The 23,375-nt window shown below is 37.4% G+C and overlaps 1 protein-coding gene across 2 annotated transcripts in view; it reads left to right on the top strand.

Annotated features, from left to right (window-relative positions):
* The window catches only part of LOC139964160 (guanine nucleotide exchange factor VAV3-like), a 78,314-nt gene that overhangs the window by 25,007 nt on the left and 29,932 nt on the right, over window positions 1-23,375 (top strand). For both annotated transcript variants that reach the window (XM_071965536.1, XM_071965537.1), the window contains exons 2-8: window positions 9,053-9,169; window positions 9,745-9,803; window positions 12,185-12,250; window positions 12,996-13,128; window positions 14,274-14,357; window positions 16,846-16,914; window positions 18,430-18,630. In XM_071965536.1, the coding sequence (XP_071821637.1) occupies window positions 9,053-9,169; window positions 9,745-9,803; window positions 12,185-12,250; window positions 12,996-13,128; window positions 14,274-14,357; window positions 16,846-16,914; window positions 18,430-18,630 (729 nt within the window). The remainder of the gene's footprint in view (window positions 1-9,052; window positions 9,170-9,744; window positions 9,804-12,184; window positions 12,251-12,995; window positions 13,129-14,273; window positions 14,358-16,845; window positions 16,915-18,429; window positions 18,631-23,375) is intronic.

Raw genomic sequence — 23,375 nt, 5'->3', positions numbered from 1 at the left:
AGGCCAAACTTGGACTATAGATCCACCATATGGAGAAGGTGTGCCCTATTGTTTTTGGTGCCCACAAAGGTCACCAAAGGTCAGTTATGGTCAAAAAACCGAACATATTAAAACTGCAATAACTCCCAGTGCCAATGTGCGACAAGGTTGATATTTTGGGAAAAGTTGTGAACTGGTTAGGGGAACATTTTCAAACTTAACGGTCATGTGATCCGAGGTCACCAAAGGTCAATGAATGATAAAAAACTAGTATTTTTGCGATAACTTGAGAACGAAATGTCCGTTAGGGTTGGGAGTTGGTCCAATGTTATCCAATTGTCGACCCGCATCTGGGTGACCCTTGACCTCAATTTGACCTCTGGTGACCTTTACGTGTTTTTGGGGATTTTTACAGTTTTGATGCTATTTTCAGATGTCAAAGGTACCTTCTGATCATAAATGTCAATGAGTTGACCCCGTGTGACCTTTATGTGCGAAGTTATATGGGGTCAAAGTTTTTCGGTCGGAGTTAGGATGGTTGTACAGACTTTTCGTTTTGTTTTTTGGAATCAGGAGATTAAACTACATCTAAAACCAAGGTCAAAAGGTCAAAGGTCACATTAGAAAAAATGTGCTTATTTTGGGAGGAAACGAGCAAAAAAGAAAATGTTTGGTTTTGATGCTAGATTTGGATATCAAAGGTACCTTTCGATCAAAAATGTCAATTGGTTGACACCCATGTGACCTTCGTGTGCGAAGTTATACAAGGTCAAAGTTAATTTTCAGACATTTAATGCAACAACTCCCAGTTCCAAGGTGTGAAATGGTTGATATTTTTGGACAAGTTGCAAATGGTATAGGGAAATATTTTCAAACTTAACGGTCATGTGATCCGAGGTCACCAAAGGTCAATTAATGTCAAAAAACTAGTATTTTGGGGGTAGAAAATGGGCAAAGAAAAAAATGTTTGAATTTTTATAGTTTGATGCTCTAATTTAGGTCTCATCAATCAAAAATGTCAATAAGTTGACCCAAGGTGACCTTTGTATGTTAAGTTATATGAGGTCAAAGTTAATTTTCAGACATTTAGTGTAATAACTCCCAGTGCCAAGGTGTTACACAGTTGATATTTTGAGACAAGTTGCAAATGGTATAGGGGAATATTTTCAAACTTAACGGTCATGTGATCCGAGGTCACCAAAGGTCAATTAATGATAAAAAACTAGTATTTATGCAATAACTTGAGAACAATATGTCCATTAGGGTTGGGAGTTGCTTCAATGTAATCCAATTGTCGACCCACATCTGGGTGACCCTTGACCTCAATTTGACCTCTGGTGACCTTTTTAGTGTTTTGTGGATTTTTACAGTTTCGATGCTATTTTCAGATGTTAAAGGTAGCTTCTGATCATAAATGTCAATAGGTTGACCCCCGTGTGACCTTCGTGTGCGAAGTTATATGAGGTCAAAGTTAATTTTCAGACATTTAATGCAATAACTCCCAGTTCCAAGGTGTGACAAGGTTGATATTTTTGGAGTAGTTGCAAATGGAATAGGGGAATATTTTCAAACTTAACAGTTATGTGATCCGAGGTCACCAAAGGTCAATTAATGATAAAAAACTAGTATTTTTGCAATAACTTGAGAACAAATTGTCCGTTAGAGTTGGGAGTTGCTTCAATGAAATCCAATTGTCGACCCGCATCTGGGTGACCCTTGACCTCAATTTGACCTCTGGTGACCTTTTCGTGTTTTGTGGATTTTTTACAGTTTCGATGCTATTTTCAGATGTTAAAGGTACCTTCTGATCATAAATGTCAATGGGTTGACCCCTGTGTGACCTTCGTGTGCGAAGTTATATGAGGTCAAAGTTAATTTTCAGACATTTAATGCAATAACTCCCAGTTCCAAGGTGTGACAAGGTTGATATTTTTGGAGTAGTTGCAAATGGAATAGGGGAATATTTTCAAACTTAACAGTTATGTGATCCGAGGTCACCAAAGGTCAATTAATGATAAAAAACTAGTATTTATGCGATAACTTGAGAACAATATGTCCATTAGGGTTGGGAGTTGCTTCAATGTAATCCAATTGTCGACCCACATCTGGGTGACCCTTGACCTCAATTTGACCTCTGGTGACCTTTTTAGTGTTTTGTGGATTTTTACAGTTTCGATGCTATTTTCAGATGTTAAAGGTAGCTTCTGATCATAAATGTCAATAGGTTGACCCCCGTGTGACCTTCGTGTGCGAAGTTATATGAGGTCAAAGTTAATTTTCAGACATTTAATGCAATAACTCCCAGTTCCAAGGTGTGACAAGGTTGATATTTTTGGAGTAGTTGCAAATGGAATAGGGGAATATTTTCAAACTTAACAGTTATGTGATCCGAGGTCACCAAAGGTCAATTAATGATAAAAAACTAGTATTTTTGCAATAACTTGAGAACAAATTGTCCGTTAGAGTTGGGAGTTGCTTCAATGAAATCCAATTGTCGACCCGCATCTGGGTGACCCTTGACCTCAATTTGACCTCTGGTGACCTTTTCGTGTTTTGTGGATTTTTTACAGTTTCGATGCTATTTTCAGATGTTAAAGGTACCTTCTGATCATAAATGTCAATGGGTTGACCCCTGTGTGACCTTCGTGTGCGAAGTTATATGAGGTCAAAGTTAATTTTCAGACATTTAATGCAATAACTCACAGTTCCAAGTTGTGACGAGGTTGATATATTTGGAGTAGTTGCAAATGGTATAGGGGAATATTTTCAAACTTAACGGTCATGTGATACAAGGTCACAAAAGGTCAGCTAATGTTAAAAAAGTAGTATTATGGGGGGAGAAAATGGGCAAAGAAAAAATGTTTGAATTTTTACAGTCATGCTCTATTTAGGTCTCACCGATCAAAAATGTCAATTGGTTGACCTCCGGGTGACCTTTGTGTGTGAAGTTACATACAAGTTCAAAGTTAATTTTTTGACATTTAATGCAATTAAATCTCAATGCCAAGGTGTGACATGGTTGATATTTTGGGACAAGTTGTGAATGGGGTGGTGGAACATTTTGAAACTTAAAGGTCATGTCATCTGAGGTCACCATTGTTATCATATCTGTTTACACGCTTGTAGGTCTCTTATATTTCTTACATTTTCGACGCCATATTTAGATCTCAAAAGTGGCTTTTAATAAAAAATCCGATCACATTTTGTGATCACAAAAGTGTTGGCTATAGTGTTGGTTACTTTATGGGAACATGTAGGACCACAATTACTTGGACTATTTCAGCCCAATCTTGCTTGATAATATTATGTGTATTGTCATATACCCCAAGCAAGGAACCACAGTGCCCTTGGGCTCTTGTTGTTTTTGTTCGGACTTTTCACCTGTTCAGAAGCAAGAAAGTTTCCAGACAATGGGTAATCGACGATTAGCTAATCAGATCACAGGGAATATGGAAAAAGCATCAATGACTATTTTTAGCAAGAAAATCTCTGTGATGGAATTGTTGTTAACTCTGTAACCTTGCCCTTGATCGTTATGATTCATTTGTTTCCAAACAAATTCAATCATCAGTAGGATTGTTAGAAATTTTGGTTTTTTAGAGAAGTTGTGGTTCTTTTTGAAAAAAAAAGGAAAGAAAGATGTTCATTCGAAAATGTGCTTTGATATGTTTTGCCTAGGCTAGCTGTGAGTCTGTGTACTTTCTCAAAAGAAAATTGTTTCTCAAAAGAAAATTTTGCGTCTGCCAATTTGAAGAGTTTGCGTCCCTGGCGAAAAGATTGCGTCCCGGATGCAGAATCCTGCATTGGTAACCATGCTGCCTCATTCGAGACTTATCGACCAACCCTGAGTGACAGACGCTCCAAGAGCCATGCCTAGAAGGAATATAAAATATGCAGAGGTAGTCATATTAGCAGCATCACTGGATGCACGCAATCATCAAAGCAGGCGAAACATGATCCGAGAAAGAACTTCATTCCGGTACTCAGAAACGCAGCTCAACTCTCCAGTGGTGCTGCTGAAGAAGATGCATAAATCATTTACACGAATTGAAGCATACTTAAGAATCACAGTCGTTCAGTGGTGTCTTTTTTACTCGGTTTGGGTGTTCCATTCTGGTGCCATTACCACCCCCAGTATAAAACTGGGGGTGGTAATGGCAGAAGTTCCAGCTAAGGGGGAGGGGGGTATGTTTCAATTAGATTCAGCTCAGGAAACAGTGGATCAAGACAGTAAACTTGGAATTGTGATCCTCACAGAATTTGAAGAATCTTACTAAAGAGCAATTTAAAAAATATTTTTTTTAATAGTTAACGCTGTCTTAAATTGCAAACCTCCTGATTGGTTCGTGGAATATTTGGTTTTGGAAACTTGAATGTATACGATGTGTTTACCAGCTCCGTAGGTATGGCAACATGGTGGGTAAAAATGTTAAGGAAGAATGTAAAATCACACACTGTGGCTGGAGTGCAAAACCTGAAATACTTTTTCATAGGTTATTATTGCAGACCTTCTGGTAGTTTTTCTTCATTCGATCAAGTCATTTTCCCATCTAGCTAACTTGCAAAATTTTTTGGTTACTTTTACGCAATTTACCCTTTTTTTTCTCCCCTCCCTCCTCCCTCCCTCGGCACCAACTCACTTGTGGATTGCTGTCCCCATTTTCTTCCTTCTGCATTTGCAGCAAGATTTTCATCTGCTCTAAGCTAATTAATTCTTTAGTTTGCCTGCTATTTCTATTGTACAATGATGAACACAGCAGTTGCCAAAAAACATAAACAAGAAACATAAAAACAACAAACAAACAAAACAAACAAAAACAACAAAAGTCAAAGCAATAATAATCAGCAGATGCAGTAGATCCAGTAACTAGGCAACACTCAGCGCAGGGATTTTGCTTCCCTAAGTGTAAAAAGAACCCTTCATGGAGACATCTTATATGAACTTGCAGATTGTACCTTCTCGTGAGTTTTTAGAAGACTCACCCCACCCCCTTCCCCCCCCCTTTGTCATCTTCCCCCACTTGTGATTTCCATCCAAACACTACTAGTATCTTTTTCTTATGTACACTTGTCACCAATCTATACAAGGTTAATTTGTGTAAAAGGTCAACACACACCACTAAATGAAACTAATATCAAGCATGTTTGATGGTGAACTTGTACTTAGCACACAAGCTAAATTTGACACCCCATTGAAGTCAATTAAATCCTACTCTCGGAGGTCTCATTTTTATTGGTTAATTACAGGCACCCATACCGCTTTACTTCAGTTATTAAGTTGACCTTTCATTCCACGGTCTCCATGGAGTTCCATATCCGTCGTCCATTGACATCGTCCATGTGGATCGTAGCATGTAGCTGAAGGTGATAGGATGATCAATGAGCCACCGCTGGTAGTCAACTCAACTTAAAAGCTGCACAGCATTAATAGTTTAGAATAGCTATGAGCTAACATTGGTAGTGCATCTCCTCGGTCATCTCAACTTAAAAGCTGCACAGCGTTACTGTAGTTTAGAATAGAGATGAGCTACCATTGGTAGTGAAGCTCCATGGTCAACTCAACTTAGTAGCTGCACAGCATAGTTTAGAATAGAGATGAGCTACTATTGGTAGTGCATCTCCTCGGTTAACTCAACTTAGAAGCTGCACAGCATAGTTTAGAATAGAGATGAGCTACTATTGGTAGTGCATCTCCTAGGTTAACTCAACTTAGTAGCTGCACAGCATAGTTTAGAATAGATATGAGCTACCACTGTTAGTGCGTCTCATTCGTGAACTTAAAGCTATCCAGTATATTTCACAGGCCTCGAAATTTCAGGCTGTTGACTGGCTAAATGCCAGTGAATTAAGCCGTTTGCCCACTTCGCCAGTAAATGCACTGACATAAATACGCACTGGCATGATAAGTGGGTTAACAACTAAACAATCGACAAGATTTCCTTACCTAACATAATCGACTTATTTCACTGCTTTTATTTTGCAGCAAACGTTTCCAGTCATGTAGCTTAGGTAAATGGGAAAGTGCATATATATGGAAAGATAAAATCCCCAAACCAGGAACTTTTCCCTGAGAATCTTGTTGGGTGGGTCTCTGTATGGTTTCGTAAGTTCCAAGTATTAATGTTGGAACATTTGTGCAAGATACAAGAAAGCCTGTTGTCATGGTGAGGAGATGTTACCTTGGTTAATCAGCCTTGGTCGTAAATTTTTGCTTGTAACATCAATTAATAGATTTAGTTGATAAAATTATTCATTTTCTTTTAGTTAAATTTGTTCCAACTTTCCTGGAAATATATGTTCACTGCAGATAATTTGGGTAAATCTAGTTCCGCATACTATCACAGAACCCCTTTTGGCACCCAGATATTATTACCGCAGAAAATTAATTAGTCGCATCTTTGTGTAACTCTAGCAGACTTTTGCATCATCGTGCCTAAACATTTATCAATACAGTCTCTTCCCTGAAGAAATATAATACAGCGTAGTGTCGTGAGTTCGAATATTATTGAAAACCAAATTAGAGAAATATGACAAAGAAAAAGAAGGAATTAGATATTAAAGGAGAAATAGAAAAGTCAAACATTAAGATCTGACTTTGCGTCACCTTTTTCGATCCTTCAGAATTTAGTAGAGACGATTGTCGGTGCTGCAGCTGGATGCTGACCATTTGATGAGTGTATTAATCTGCTATGAAAGGACCCGCAGAAATATGCATAGTTGCATATATTTTAGTGTAGGCTTTGTGCGAAGAATAAAATGCCTGTGGCACTCTTAATTAATTCAGTATGCATAGAGCTGGTAATTACACCGCATGATTAATCTAGCATAACACCTCACGGCTAGTGCTTGTTCACATCAGCACAGAGCTGGAATATTTGCGAGCACTAGCTCAAATGAATGCTACATTTTAGACTGTAAAATTGGACAGAAGAATCTACAAATTGTTTCTCAACAAGTCAGAAGAATGTGCTCAGAGAAACAGAAACAGGGACGCCGTCGTTAAGTGTGTTTCTCGAGGATGTGTATCGAGAAGAATCTTGAGTAATTCATTTTTAGTGTCAGAGTACTTTTATTTTCTGCGACGATAATTGTCGGATCAGACACATTAGTAGCAGCTGTGTATCTCTTGGAGCTCAGTGTGGTACTGTAGTTAATTATGGAGTAATTAGAGTCTGTTTAGAGTGAGGAACAAGTCAGTCACCTTTTTGATTGATGAATTGTAATCATGTTCTTAGAAGAAAAAAGAAAAACACACACACACAGTCACACACATACACACAAGAAATGTCTAGGAAAATGTAGACAAATTTTTGTGTGTTGCTGTAATGGGATTCCAACATTCCAATGTAATTTGGTGTAATTTATAACACAGAAAGTGGCAGGGAAGGGATTTCTCTTTAAATTCCTTTTTTTTTTGTGTGTACAGAGACAAGTAAATGGATGTAAGGAAACTGGCTGGGATATTAGAAAGAAGAAGAAGAATAAAAAAAAAACCTTTGGCCTTTCCAAGATAAAAAGAAAACAACTGATCGAAAACACTATAGCAAGCACAGCTATGACATCACTCTTGTTTGCTTCGAAAGGTCTATTTTGTTACAAATTGACAATTTCAGCGAAATAGATCACTATTTAGCAAAAACAGTCAAGTACATGTAAGGAAATGGGATTGCAAATTTCACCCAAGATACTGAACGATTGTTGACTGTTGACGATTCTGTCGAGCAAGCCATCGCATACTTCCCTCTTTATATACGAAAGAAAACTCCCAATATAAACAAATATATAAATACGTACAAATATACTGTCCCGAGAAATGATCTTCAGTTCTTTGTAATCCTATCCCACGCTTGATAATTGTTTCCTGCAAAGAATCACTTACAAGGCTACATATCTATATATATACTCTATGGTGCAAATTAAACCTGGCTGAGTGGTGCAATATGTGTTTACTTAGATATGATTAATGCCATATCATCATATTGTACATATGAACAGACGTGACATTCATTTGTGATAAGAATTGTCAACTACTTTTTTTTTTAAATTGTCAAAACTTTTCAATGGCAGAAAGGTCTAACCCATGCCGTAGTTATTCGGTCTGTTCGCAATTTTTTTTTTTTTTTGCGACACCAGTGTTGTCATAAAGTTGGAATAGACACTATATTAGTTTGGCTTCGTTCCTCAGATTACCTCTCTCCTATACATACCATGCCTTCAAACTGCTGTGCCCTGGTGACTTCATTGCTCAAGTGTCCATTCGTAAAACATTTAATACAGTATATATGTTTTTGGTAGAGATTTTGCACCGTAAAATGTCCTGTTGGTATTTTTTTGTCCCCTGGGAAGTATCGTTGCTTATAATTAATCAAAGCACAGATTTTTCTGGGGGGAGGGCGGGGGGGGGGGATGTGATCTAAGAAATGTAATCATGAAAACAGGCTAAAAGTTAAAGTAGACTCAAGTCCTGCTTTAGTTTCTGATACGAAGAACAATTTTCCAAGATCAATGAAGTCTGATTTATGTGCAAAAAGAAGGAGAAAAGCATACATAGCGAAGGGGTTTCTAGAGTTGTAGAGAGGCAAGCACATAGTTCAATTATTTTGTTTTGGTACTGCATCATCGGGTTTGTGCATTTTGTCGTACAAAAAGCAAAGTTGTCTTTGTATTATAATGTTTATTAACATACTATGAAATCAGTTAGTATCATCTCTTCTGCATGTACGGAATTTTGATTTTGGAGTAGTATTTTGGTCAAACCCTCCTGTTTAAAAAAAAAAAATTATATGGATATTAAATTCTATTTAGAATGCGGAAAAACAGTGTGCAATTTTTGTTTATTTTCGGTACGTTAAACAGAATAAGCTCTTTAATGGAGAAATTCTACAGTCTTTAATGACTTGCCTCTTCCACTCCCCATCAAGGGGGGGGGGTGGGGGGAGTGGGAGGGGATTTTGTATATTCAGTGTACTAAGATGGTCATTGCATGATCATACATGTCACTTGAAACCTGGATGAAATTTGTTTCATTCCCTCTTATATTCTTATTTTTCTCTCTTCTCTTTCTCTTTGACAGTTTCTGTGCATCAGAAACATCAGAATATTCCTCCAAGCATGTTCGACAGTCTTCAATATAGGACAAGAAGATCTTTTTGAGCCTATGTGGCTTTATGAGGCCACCAACTTCAAGATGGTTAGTGAACACTTGTGTTTGTACATGGGTGTATGCGTGTGTGTATGTATGTGCCTAATATTGAAATGGAAAAATTGAAGTTTGCAATTAGTGTCATTCATAAAGATAGGGACAGTTTGAGACACTTACTTGGTATCTGGTCAACCAGATTGGAGGACATACTTTATATGAGATAATCATGATATATATGTATGTATGTATGTATGTGTGTATGTATACGTGTGTCTATGTATGTATGGGTGAAGGTATGTATGTATGTATGTATGTATGTATGTACCTAATATTTTATTTGATATAATCATGATATATACCAATTATTGCTGTATTGTGATGTATGAGGATGAGCAGATTGTTGAAAATTTGAAACTTATTTGTTCCTTCAACTACCTACAGTATTCTGCATTTAAGTCAAATAAATACAAAACCATATTGCAATTTATTTTTAATTATTTTTTATAGGTATGACTTTAGTCATTTATGTATTTATGTACTGAGTGTTTCATGTAAATAACCCATGAAATCTCTTGTCAGGTTTTAGACTTGATCTTATGAAAGTCTTTGTTTTGTTTCTGTAGGTTCTCCAAACTCTTTCAAAGCTGTCTAACACTAGATTTGCCATAGACAAGGGAGCACGGTGAGTTCCTCTATGTATTAAGCTATATATACATATATATATATATATATATATATATATATATATATATATATATATATATACATATACATATATATATCTATCTATCTATATGCATTCTATTTTGTGGTAATCACAGGTTACTTCGAAACGATCAAAAAACGATCGGTTTGAAAAGGTCTTCTGTAAAACAGTTGAGCTACAAGTATTTGAAAGTTCTTTTCTGGGGGTATTAGCAGACACCAAGGAAAATATAACTTATAAAACACATTTCCAAAGTTTCGGTGATAGAAACCGCTTTCATAGTCACGCATCATAAACTATTGTTTACCTTTTGAGCATGAACGAAGCACCTTTGTTTGAAAACCATTGTTCTCGACAAATATCAAAAAAATAGACACACACACTGACTTTTTGTGTGCAAAAAGGTTGTTAACTGGCAGTACACAGTGCAAGGTCGGTTTGTCTGAAAGGTGCTTTCTTTGAAACTTTAAAGAAAAATGCTGTCTTGAAATAGAGTGTTTGTCCCCAATTAACAGTCACCTGTTCATGAGTACAGTTATGTCAACATGTGCAGATGAATAATAACAATATTCTACACACAGAGACATTCTTTCTTTGTTCCCTGTACATGAATTTGACCTTCTCGAGTGATGTATCACATGAACTTCCTGCTCAGTCTGTTTTTGTATACATTATGCTGTGGATACAGTACTGCTCCCAATGCATGGACTGCCAATCGTGCCAAAAAGAATTTTGCTTTTGCTTTTTGCTTTTAGCTAACTTAAAGGTATGCTGTATTGGTCCCAAACATGCTAGATATTCAAATATGGTCACCTTTGGTCAAACTTCTTAACCTGTTTTTATTACAACCTTCGAGGAATATTTTTCTCACCGGGTGATTCAGTCATCTTGTGTGTATCTTAAAAATTGTCTGAGAACAATTTGGAGAGCGAAGATCTCCAGGGAAGTACTTTGTTGAAAACTTCTAGCAAATATCGCGTGCTATAATTTGGGGCTAATACAGGCTTTTAAATGCCCAGTCTTCATCATGTTCTGTATTGCACTCCTATCTTACCCGCCTCTTCTGCCTGATCCATATGGTGGTGACAGATAAACACCCCACCCCACCCCTTCTGACCCACCTCTGGGTCGGCTCCTACTTATGCCACATTGGAGTCCATCATTTGTGACCTCAGAAGTAGGTCAAAATTGGGCCTACTTCTGAAAGTTTACTAACTCTGTAAACTGGTGAGAGCAGGCAGTGCAATAGTAGTGAGGTGAGATTGGTAACTATTAGTAGCTTGTCAATATCCAAACCAGTCAGGGTTTGGGATGTCCATCAGTTTGGACTGTAGTAATACTTCCTGATTTCTGAATTTTGAGAGAGTAACTGGACCTTTTGAAATACTTAGAACCCTTGATATAAGGACTTTGTTAGATTTCAGGAAACTGTTTCCTCAATGTCAACTTGTTTGAATACCAGTAATGATTGTTAATTGTGGTATACCTCAGTCTGACATTCCATAAATTCTTTCTTTCTTTTCGCTTGGAAAAACCGTTGAAAATTAGTACTACATATAATTACTATGAAATTTTTTTTTCTTTTAAACTTCTTGAAGCATGTAGCTTGGAAAGTGAAAATAGGTGATAGCAACTAACCTTTCCGTGAACCCAAGGCGTGAAATTTAGCCTATTCTCTGAAGCTTAATTTCACATCATTCTCGTTCCGTTTATTATTGTGCGTGAGTGTTGAAATTAGATTTGACGGAAATGGTGTGCGTTCCTATAAAAGCACTCGCTTGAGATCGTATGTACAGAGGTTTTTTTTTTTTTTTTTTTAAAGCCAGGTTGGTGACATGTCTTGAATATTCATATAGTCATTGATAACAATGACTATATGAATATTCAAAGAGCTGACCTCATTGTAATTGTTTGTACAAAACGGTTCAACCCTTTGAAAGTTGAAGTAAAAACCCTGATGAAAACCAATCAAAAAAAAATCAAAAACAAACAAACTAACAATTATGAAAATGCTTTTAGAATTGTGTTTTACACAACAGTCCTCTTGTTGTTGTTTTTTTTTTATGTATATAAACAGCAGCAGTGGATGCTAATGGAGCTTTGTACTTTAAGTTTAGTCTATCCAAATAATCACGGTGTGTTTTTAATGTGCTAAAGTAGTTCTTTCTTTTTGTCCCGGAATGATTCATTTATTTGCAGTGAAGCTCATGAGATGAATTTGTACATTTTTAAGCTGTTGTGAACTTAAACTTGTATGATGAAATAAAGATAGTATTAAAATTTGTCATACCCTGTAATTCTATGAAGTACAAAAATTAAATTTTTATGATATTTTTATTATTTTTCCACATGTGCAGGCCTTTCTATCTAGGAGAAGAGAGGATAGACGATGACATATACGGTGGCCTCGGAGATGACATGGAGTAAGTCAATTCTTGGCTTTTGGATATTGAGAAATTATGAAATCACATACCTCTCTCCACACATCTGCGCAATCCACATGTTAGACTGTGTGAATGAAACTTATTCTTAGGTTTGATCCAATATTACTTGTTAATTGGTGGACTGATTAATGTTAATGCAGTCTGTATGTTTTTCTTGTGTTGTTAAGCACAATTAAACATATCAGAAAATGCTCAATTTTTTTTTGGGACCCTGATAAAATAGAAGAATTAATTCTTTTAGCTCACATTGTTCAATAAATCCCTCCCCTCCCCTCCTCTCTCCCACCCCCCCCCCGCAGGGGTTACGAAGCACTAACAACAAATTTCCTTAAAAGAAAAAGTTTGTCCGTTGATGCTTTATAGGAGGTAACAAAAGTCTTTCATTGGCTAATGGGGTGGGTGTAGTGGGAAAGGTTAAAAAATAATGTTTTAAAGCCATTGGGGAAATGTCAAATACCTGGGTGCCAAGTTGCTTACCTGGTGTAAAAAATTTAATCTACTCGCTTTCAGTAATAGAACTGGGTACTAAAGAGAAAAAAAGGTCCACAGAGGTTTTGAAACCTATTACTCCTTTAACCTGCTTTTACGTATACTCTCCAACCACCCCACCCCCTCCCTACCTCCCTCCCTCTCTCTCTCCCTCCCTCCCTCCCCACTCTGAATTTTAATTGATATGCAATGAAAGTCTCATGGTCCAATTCTGTTTTATTTTTTTATCTTTTAGTAAAGTGGAAGATATCTACAGTACGACCGACGATATATACGCACCCATTCAGGAGGAGGCAATAGATGAAGACATATACGATGATCTGGTCAGCGTGACCAAGAGGGGAGGGATCATGCCAACCCAAGAAGCGGTGAGTTTATCTGGCCCCTGGATGTGCCATTTTGGTCATCCATTTTTCGTCATCAATCTACGAGCGACGTAAGCCACCGTCTCGTCCGAGAACGACTGCTCACTTCAAACCCATTTTTTTCTCTCGTCACTTTTATCGGAAGTATACGTAACGTCATCACAGAGACTCGACATGGATATCAAATTCCTAATACAAAGAAGCAGCTAATGCTAGCATAATCTTGATAACGCAGGGTAGCTACGCTTCTGATAAACAGATCGCTCGCAAAAAAGCCGAGACGAGTCTTCCTCCTTCGATCCCCTGTGATTGATGAAACCTCTGACATTCAGAGGGTAATTTTCTTGAAAAAAAATTGAAATGGAATTTATTGCATGGAAAATAGACTGCTAGTGTTTTTATTTAAGCAACATTTTTGAGGGTTTGCTCAGAATTTGTTTTCTAACTCACTTTGTATGAGAAAAGTTCTGACAAAAAAAAACAAAAAACTTTACAGATGAATGATTATAACTCTGTCAGTACACTGTTGCACAAACATGTTTTCATGTTAATATAAACCACATAAAAAATAGGCAGATTGGGAAGATTTTTCTAATATTTGACTTGGAAAAAATGGAACAGAACACTTGAGATGCCATTATGACCAAAGGGACTAAAAGCTTAAATCCTTGGTGCATTTAATTTTCAACTGTCTGTCGTATTGAATTGGCAGTAGTTCTTGTGGTTTCATAACCAAACAAATGGGTAAGGTATGGAATCACTCCAGATAACAATTAACTTATGCTAAGACTGTGAAGGTTTGAAGAAGAAAATAATCTCATCAGAACATTTTGTTTTACGCTCCAAAAATTGAATCATTAGCCTCTGGCAACTCAGGTGTGTTTTCAATTAGTTCTATTAATCTTATCCATCTCATTCTTAAGAGTGAGTACGTTAAAGAGCGTATGAAATATAACAAGGCTTCGTCGAGGTGTCCTCAAGTTTTCTAACCACATAATTGTCAGAGTGGAAAAAGCTTGCCTCCACCTTCATCAATTAAATACTCGTGATTGAGTAGTTCTGGTTTTTATCTCGACATTTTTTTTCTTTATGGTCCTCCTCGAAAAACTAATGATCCGTTTGACAATTCTCTCTCCCTGCACGCACAGCCGACGGAAAGAAGAGACTACTGCTTAAACGAAATCTCCGAAACGGAAGGGAAGTACGTGGAGGCGCTGACTATGATCAAAAATGTAAGTATATGATTACGAGATCACAACGGTTATAGAAATCCATCCGCCTTGCTCTCTCTCTCTCTCTCTCTCTCTCTCTCTCTCGAGAGATTTTAGGAACGAGGGGGGGGAACCAATCCCTGAAATAGACGTCTCGCTTGAAATTATCACCAAAGTTAGAGTTTGAACACTACTACAGGAATCAGGGGTGGCCTGAGATCATGATAAATGATCTTTGTAACTTCCAACTTGTTCCCTCACATATATATTAGCATTCTGTCGACATCCCGTACTCACGAAATTGCCGATAAATGTTTTTATTCAGTAAAAATAGCGAAAGAATTTACAGCTAGAACGGGCTTGTAACCCAGAGGTTAGCCAATTCGATTCCCGTTTTTGGAAGTTAATTTCTTTGTTCTTTTCCATGGTCTAGCATAGTTTTTCTTTGACTTGTGTAATAATGTAGTAATAATATGTAATAATATTGTAATAATATGTAATTGTGTAATAATATGTGTAATAATATAGATATATATATATTTTGTGTAATTGTATCACACTTCCTTTTGACCATATACCACCGAGTGAGGTAACACCAATTAACTTCTGGGTAAAACATGCTAAAACTAGAGTGTGTAAATTGTGAGGAGACAGGTAAAAAAGAGGAAGCAAAAGTACATAAAACCAAAAGCAAGAAAGGTAAATTGGGAATTTTCCTGGTGGTTCACCCATAAATCAAAGTAGGTAGGGCCAGTGCTTCTTCAATTTACAACACACTTGCTTGCTAGGATAATTAGCATTATCCTTTCAAACTTTTCTGAAGTCCTATTTTGCCCTTTACCCTCTTCTTGGATTACCCTTTGACCCTTGGATTACCCTTGTCTTGGATACGTCACCATCCTTCTTGTAATCGGTGGCTTTCAATTTAGCTTTTTCATCTTTTTATTTTCTATCATTCTATTGCCTTGGGAATGGTATCATTATATTGTAAAACTTCTGTGGTCATCAGCTATTTAATAATAAATGGAAGTGATATATATATTTATTGTGTTAGGGTTAAACATGCTTGTTTAATAAATAGAACTTGTAAACACTGCAGCTAATGTTCAAGAAAGGGTTTCTCCCCTTCTTTAGAGTTCATTATTTATACTACGTGTAGGTGGTCAGAGGCCATTCTCTGTATATTAATAGTGTAAAATTGTGGGAAGCAATACCTCTCTTTACAAATCAAAAACAAAAATTGTCCTATGATTGAACCAACTTCAAACTCCTAAGATGACAGTCAAACTATCTTAGGGAATAAATGAATGATGCAGAATGTTTTTTTGTTTTTTTTGTTTCGCTAAACAACGTCCAGCTTTGATGGAGAAAACAGAAATCTTTCACGCCTGGAAATTCAGTTTGGCGTCAAGGCTGTTTGACATTTGCATTTTTCACGAGTCATCAAATTGAAAAAACATCATCTCTAAGTCAGTTCAGCCGAGAGGATTTCCAAGGCCATTACAGAAGAGTAATAGGACCATACAGTCTTCATGCATTAATTACCATCTCCTCTGTCTGGCCTGCTTTGTGCATTTTGAGAGAGTTGCTAATTAGCTAAATTGAAAATCCCTGTTACCTATAAAATGTGCACTTCAGGAGGAAAAGCAAAAAAACTGAATATTATCAGGTGTGTAAATGGAATATTAGGGAATGGTTTGGCTGATGTCTAGTGTGAGAACTACTCTCATTACTCTTGCTCTGTGAAATATTGTGAGTTTTATTGTACTTTCATTCATCCAGAGTCATCTAATAGCATAAAAAGTATTTTTCTCCAGTCCCCCCAACTTTGCCTACGGTAAAATGTCTGTGGAATAGAAAGCTTGGTTTAAAAACTCTTTTTTCGTTTGTGTGTGCTTATGAAAGCAAAAAGAATCTTCGGAACGATTTGTGTGTATCTATGTTTGACGTCATGGCCTGTGAGCTCTCGGAAAGACAAGGTGGTTGAACTTCATGCTTGGTGTGTGGCTCCAACATAGTAGTGAGTTCAAGAGCCCTCGTGTTTTCTTTGGCAGTTAAAGGTCATTTGAGGTCATGAGAAGTCAAAGTCTGCAAACTTTGTAAACCCTATAAAATGCAAAGGAAAATCCCTTGATGAACTTTGTACTTTGGCCCAATTTTTATCCATCTTACAAAAGTACAAGAACTCTATTGTTTTTTGGTAGAGGTCAAAGGTCACTTAAGGGTCATCAGAGGTCAATGTCCAAAAACTTTGCGAGCTCAATAACTTTCAAAATTAAAACTTGGATGGGCTTCATTCATGGCATGGAGATTCATCTTATTGAGTAGCAGAACTCTATTGTTATCAGTTTAGGGTGAGAGGTCATTCGAGATGAAAACTTGAAAATGTTGCGTGCAGTGTTACATTAAAATGTTCTCACAAATTTAATACTTTGCAAGGAATCACTCCGAGTGTTGGCTCTCCGGTTTAGAATGTTTTTGTTATCAATCCTTTGTTTTACCCCTACAGGAGTTCATAAGCCCTCTGAAATTAGCTATAACCAGAGAAGACAAGGATAAGATATTTTGTAATATTGAGGTAAGCTACTCTGTTTGATGGTGTTAAATAATATTTTTTTAATTGCTTTTTTTTAATGTTATATAAGGAGAATTGGAGTTGAGGTTGAAGAAGGGGGGTGGGGGGGTAGGGGAAGCAGAAATGTATCGCCTTGTTTTGCCTTGCGGAAAGTATTGCCTTGAGAAAAGTGTTTTATCACCCCAAAGGTGTCTCGATTCGTGCGCAGTGGAAGGGGTCGGGAGAGACTTCTTTAATTTGACTCCGGTTCAATACTGTAGCTAGTTACAAGTGTTATTGGGGATATTGCTTTGTTGGTTTCTCAAACTATGGCAAATGATACTTTCAAAATTTATAACTAAAGATCCTTCTTTACCCATTTTCACCTTACTCTCACTTTTCTTTAGAGCTAGATCTGGGTTGATGTTTCATTACCAGAGAGTTGATTGAAGAATTAATTAATTAATTGTTGGGCAGGGGTTAACTGTTGATGATAAGAAAGGGAGGGGAAGGATAGGGGTGGGTGGGGAGGGAGTTTCATTTATTATTTATTTATTTTTGTTGTGAAATTTAAGAAGAATTTCATCAGATTCATATCTTATAAGTCAGGGTTGTCCAACCTACGGCCCGCAGGCCACAGTCCGGCCCGCCGCAGGGTTGCGTCCGGCCCGCCAGAGAGGCTCTTCGGTGTGAAATTTAGTGAGCAGATTCATTGATAAAAATTTGAAGCCATATAATCAATCATTCGAACCTTCTGGGTCCAAAAAAAAAACTTCATACAGGTCAGTTTGTATGTTTGTATGGCACTCTCTCAGCGGAGGGGAGGGGAGGGGGGCCGGCTGGACTGTTTTATCAGGAAGGAAAATAAGTTAGAGCGCTCCACGCGCAGTGCTCACATTTTGTTGCCTTAGGCTTCGCGCAAAAAGTCGAAAAATCAAGCGAAGGGTTCATACGGCCCCCTACTTCATCATGATCATTCCATGTGGCCCTCCTCTGCAAAAGGTTGGACAACCCTGTTATAAGTGAACCCCATAATATCTGTGCTGTACTCTGACTTTAAAATTACGTGCAATTTGATAATGGCTTAAAAGGTTAAAGGTTTTTTTTTGCATCTGGGTGGCTAGTTTACCAATCCTCCCACACATTACTGAAACTTAGATTAAAATAGATCAAACTTGAGAAATCATCACAAATGTGTTCACCAAGCGAAGGATAATAATTTAGTAATAAAAAAAGAGAATAGATTCATAAATGCCGACTCTTTTTACATCGTTTTTAGGACATGTAAGACAAGAGCCAAAGTGTAAATATTTCTAACATTTTAGACACTTCAAATTTTGAAATGATCTTTCATCAGACAGTGTAAAGTTGTTTACATTCTTTTAGTATTGATTGATAATTCAAAAAATTAAAAAAAAAATTAAAAAAAAAAAATTCAAATAGAATACTGTGATTGAGTTCGAAAACAAATTGAAAAGCAACAGTCGACATTTTCTTATTTTTTGATCCTAAATTAAATTTGTCTTTTTGTCATTCCAGGAGTTGCTCAAAGTCCACAGTGAAATGTACGACAAGATACAGGACTGCTTCTTCAAGAAGACACCCACCATTGGATCCATCTTCATCAACTTCCGAGACAAACTCTTGATCTACGGCGAGTACGTATCCAAGCTCACAGCCGCCCAGGACCACATCGACATTCTCTGCTCACGAGACTTGAAGCTAAGGAATTTGATCGAGGTAAGACACGAATGTTACTTTTTCATGAATGCATGCATTATCGTGATATTTGCACGTGGATGGATAAATAGAGTATCGAGGACATGCCTTCCCTTAGATTGTTGATTGTGGGAACTGTGAATCGCACTATAACAATTTAATACCCTTGTTGTGCATTCAATCTCGACGGTCTTGTGAAACGATTTTCTTTCTACGTTTTTGGTACTGTCGTGTAGCAGAGAATCACGCAATTATGGTGATGCACTGTTTTTTGCCAGATTTTTTTGGCCCATTCACAAGTGATTAAAGGAACGAAAAATTCAAACAAAACATTGATTTGGAAACAACACCATCAAAACGTTAGTCGGACTCATGCACAGACAGATGTATTGACATTTCCGTGCACAAGTTTGCATAAAGTTATATGCCGGGTAACATGCTTTATGTCGTCAGTCAAGCAGAGGGCGCCCTTGGAGGGACACATGTCATTAATACCAATTGAGTCAATAATTCCAGGCGAAAGTTCACTGTAAGTGAAGGCTACAGTTGGCACGCCGCTTCCGTTGGCGCACGTGTGCGATTAATATTTTGATCGGGATGTTTTGTTTTCTAAGCACTGGACACCGTCATCGTGTGACTGTTAAACAGGAACAAAATTTTGGACAAAAGTACACAAATAATAACGAAAAGAAATTATAAAGAAAGAATTTATAATGGGGCGTTTAAAAGGGCAACTTTCTTAACTGTCGGCGTTTATGAAAATATATCATGATAAGCATCAGTCTTCACCAACTGTACAGGCGTGACATGTTCATGAATTATTCATGAGGGGCACATAAGTCTATTTTCATCGGCACTTTCTTTCTTGAGTGTGTGTGTCGTCTAGCCACCTCGCTAGCAGCTTACAGATAGACTCGAACTTATAGCTTGGCTGGTTTGGAAAGTTTTATTGTCAGTTATTATATGTTGAACAAAACTTCAAAATTCCAAGAAACTTCACCACAAAAGCTACGAAAGAACTTTTCCAAACTGTTTGTCCGGACACCTGTGTAACAATTGATCATACTGCTTCCCTGAACAGGGCTGCTTGTGACATGTCGATTCAATGCCTTCTCCCTTTTGAAAAGTTGCTAAAGGTATTGGGTACTTTTATATCTCGTGGGTGGAGTCGGTTTCATAAGCAATGAGTTAAATCCAAAATATAGTTACCAGAGATTCCCTTGTACTCAAGGGGGCGGGGTGGGTGGGTGGGAGGGAACACTGCAGGGAGACAGCAATAACAGAAGTTCCTATATTTTGCTGATACTGCGTACCCGTGCGTACAGCGTACCTTTTTTCTTCTGATCAGCTCATATTCGTGAGTCATAAAAAGGATGACGTCAAACGCACAAAATTAATTTTGACCATTTAAGAAACACTCCTATGGGTCCACGTTGTATTTTTAAGTGATTCAGTTATTGAGAAATGACCCTTTGAACAAGCTGAGGATCATGAAATAAAACGGCTGGACTGCATAGTCTAACATGTCAGAGAGCATTAGGTCAGTTCCTCAGATACAACACAAAACTAGATTGGAAATACATGAGACTGTTATGGCCTCAAGCAACGGCATGTTTTCAAAGGTATTTCTCATTTGTCAAGGGGATGAAAATGGTGTAGAATAACGATGTCCAAGGGTTGTGCATTTTTTTTCTGTAGGAAGTTAAAAGAAATAAAAAAACAGTCTGCAAAACAAAATAATTCTAGAAAATGACATGTGTAGAAGGATTCTTCAGAGTCAACAAGATTTGTGATTTTTGCCTCAAAACTAAGAAGAAATAGTCACAAAATTTGCTATAATTTCTGTATGTTTCCAAACTATCTCTACCAGTCCATAAAATATGAATTGCTAAATGGATAAAAAAAAAAATTGGGATGGTATAAGATCATTTTGCTGTTTTTTGTTTGGTATTTCCTTTGAACAGTTTGTATTATTGTCCATTTAACTAAAAATTGACATTTAAAGATTCATATTTTAGATAATACATTCTAAGTATAGTCAAATCCTATTGCACTTGTCAGTGCATAGTTAAGAACCCATTCAAATTCTGTACTTGGCTTCGAAACCGTTGTCAGAAACCTCAAGTCACTCCGTTTCTCAAGTAGTTTTTTAACGCCAACCTCTTTGAAATGTCCAATATGAAGTGCATTTTGTATTCTCCCCCCACACCACCACCCCCGAGGAAATTAAAACACTCTGTCTTTGTTGGAAACAGAGAGAGAGAGAGAGATTCGCATTGCCTCTCCATGTCAAGTGAGATGGAAAAACCATTTCATTGGACGACAGGAATTAAGTAGAACAAGGGTCCTTTGGAGTAAAAAGGGTTTTGTTGATGTAATAGGAGGGAAGATCTCTCACCTCAGTTGTGTCAAATTGTCATCTGTGATGTAACGAACACTATTGTGCTTCACATAGCAATATGGGCGATCCTGGCTTAATGAATTGAATTCTTAATGTATGAAACCCTCGTACTTAGACAAGAGGCAGTTGAATTTTTACTCAGCTGCTCAAACAATCAAATTTATCAGCTTTGATTTTTTTTTTTTCGTTATCTTGTTTGAAGAAATTATGGAACAATATTGACAATAGTCCAAAGGTGAAAAGTAATAGTAAAATGAATGCAGCAGAAGGAATCATTCATTATTTAATTTGATGATTAAATAATTTCACTAAATGAACGGAACTGTAGCGGTTTGAAAGCTGAATAATTATTTACCGTTTTTGGGTCTCGAGAGTTATACCGCATTGTGTACAGTGTGACCACGGCAAAGATCTAAATCAAACTCTATAGGTTGTTTACTTGCATGTAAATTTTCATGTCACAAAAATAGTTTGTTGAGGACTTCCGCTCCCCCCCAATATTGTGTTTACATTGCAGACATCAAAGGAGTTCAATTATTCTGAGTTGTAAAAAAATAACTGATTCTTATCAAAAGGTTGGAGTTGATGAAAGGGAGACAATAATAGATGGAATGGGGGGGGGGGGGATTGGGAGGTAGGGCATAGGTAGTTGTCACCGGGTGTAAAATGTGAGTGCAGTATGAGAGACAGGACAGAAGGGGTTGTGTCATAGGGCAAATTCAAAAGAAGGGGGATGGAGGACGGAATTTAGGGAGAGGATTGTTAGTTGTTCCTTGTGGACTTCAATTATAAATTCTTATAGCTACAGTATCATGTACATGCCGTTGGGTTACCATGTTACCAATGCATTCCTTTCTTCTATGTAAACACTTTGCAAGTTGGATTGACAATAGTCTTTACAGGTGAGTTTTATTGGTGGTGTTTTGTGGCCCTGTTGAGTGTTGACCTGTTTGGTTGGACTCTTGTCATTTTATCATTCTTAAATTGCTTAGATTGCCATTGTGCCACTATTGGTGCTATATAATCGTGTTGAAGAACTTTGCAATTTTCTGTGTCATTTCACCGCCTACTTTTACACTGTTGCCAGGCCTCACCACAAAGTACTGTCCAAATTTTCTTGAATGTCCCCCCCCAAAAATTGGGGGTGGGGGAGGGGGAGGGGAGGAACATTAAAATGTCAAAGGAAAAGACTTTGTTCAGTTTTGTCTCATTTGGACTTGAATCTCATGTTCAAACATTTTTTGGTTGCTAACATTTTGTCGTCATTTGTTAACTATCGATTAATTAATAATTAACCGTAATATTGGAGAGTGAAAAAGAGGTAAAGACCCTACGTTTGTGAAAATTGCTAATTCTCTTTTCGTCAAAACGTTGCATGCCTTAACATGTCGATACATCGGGATGAAAAGTGTCCATGAAAGATGATGTTTGGGAACCGGCAGTCGTAATTGTCAAAATGCTGTATTCATATCGTCAAAAATATTGCAGACCGTATTAGCAAAATCATTGTACAGTATTAATTTCAACATATTGAACAAAAGGTGTGAAGTCATCACTTTACTCTTTAATTAGATCCATTTTACCCTTTTTTTGTGTCTGTGTTATATCAGTAGCGCACTATTTGGTGCACAAAGCTATCGACAGAGTTTCAAACACTGCTTTCCGTCGTTCGTATTTGATTTTGTGCACTGGCGAACAATTTGTTCGTTGCTCTTACCTGCCCCCTCCAACCCCCCCCCCCCATTTGTAGGAGTCGGCAATTTGGTGGTGATCTGATACCATTCTACAGCTGTGGAAGAGTTTTTATTTTTTTGGGGGGGAAAAAAAAAAATTGGAAAATGATGGAAGTGTGTCTTTAAGCCAGCTGTCACCCATCTTTGATCACGCTACAACAGATGGATGACATTGCTTCTCTATGTACCGTTTATTCTCTTATTCTTGTGACCTTTATGCTGAACTGCTGCTAGGTGAAGTATTTCGAATGACTGGTTTGGAGGGAGGGAAAGGGAGATGGGAGGAGGGGTATGAACAAACTTAATGTGCTCCCAGCGTTCCTCACCCCTGTCTTTGTCATCACTGGTAAATTATTCATGCAAATTTTTGTGTTGCCCAGTTGACATTCAGTGGATGCATGAAGTTGGCTTTTTAAATTTAACTGACGGAGCAGTCCTGATTCAGATACTAGCTTGCAATTATCGAATCCTCTATTCAAAGAGTGTCTTACACGATATCTTTACTTTCGTGCCTCTCTCTTTCACCTTGTTTCCTAAACTTGTATACGCACTCCGATCTATATTAGAGACCCTAATCCTAGGCTGAGAACCTAGATTTTATGATCCAGAAAATGAGTGTCATTGAAAGTTAG

This window comes from Apostichopus japonicus, chromosome 22 (genome assembly GCF_037975245.1).
Source record: "Apostichopus japonicus isolate 1M-3 chromosome 22, ASM3797524v1, whole genome shotgun sequence".
NCBI lineage: Eukaryota > Metazoa > Echinodermata > Holothuroidea > Aspidochirotida > Stichopodidae > Apostichopus > Apostichopus japonicus.
Note: the sequence above shows the minus strand (reverse complement) of the source record. Positions and strands in the feature narration are given on the sequence as shown.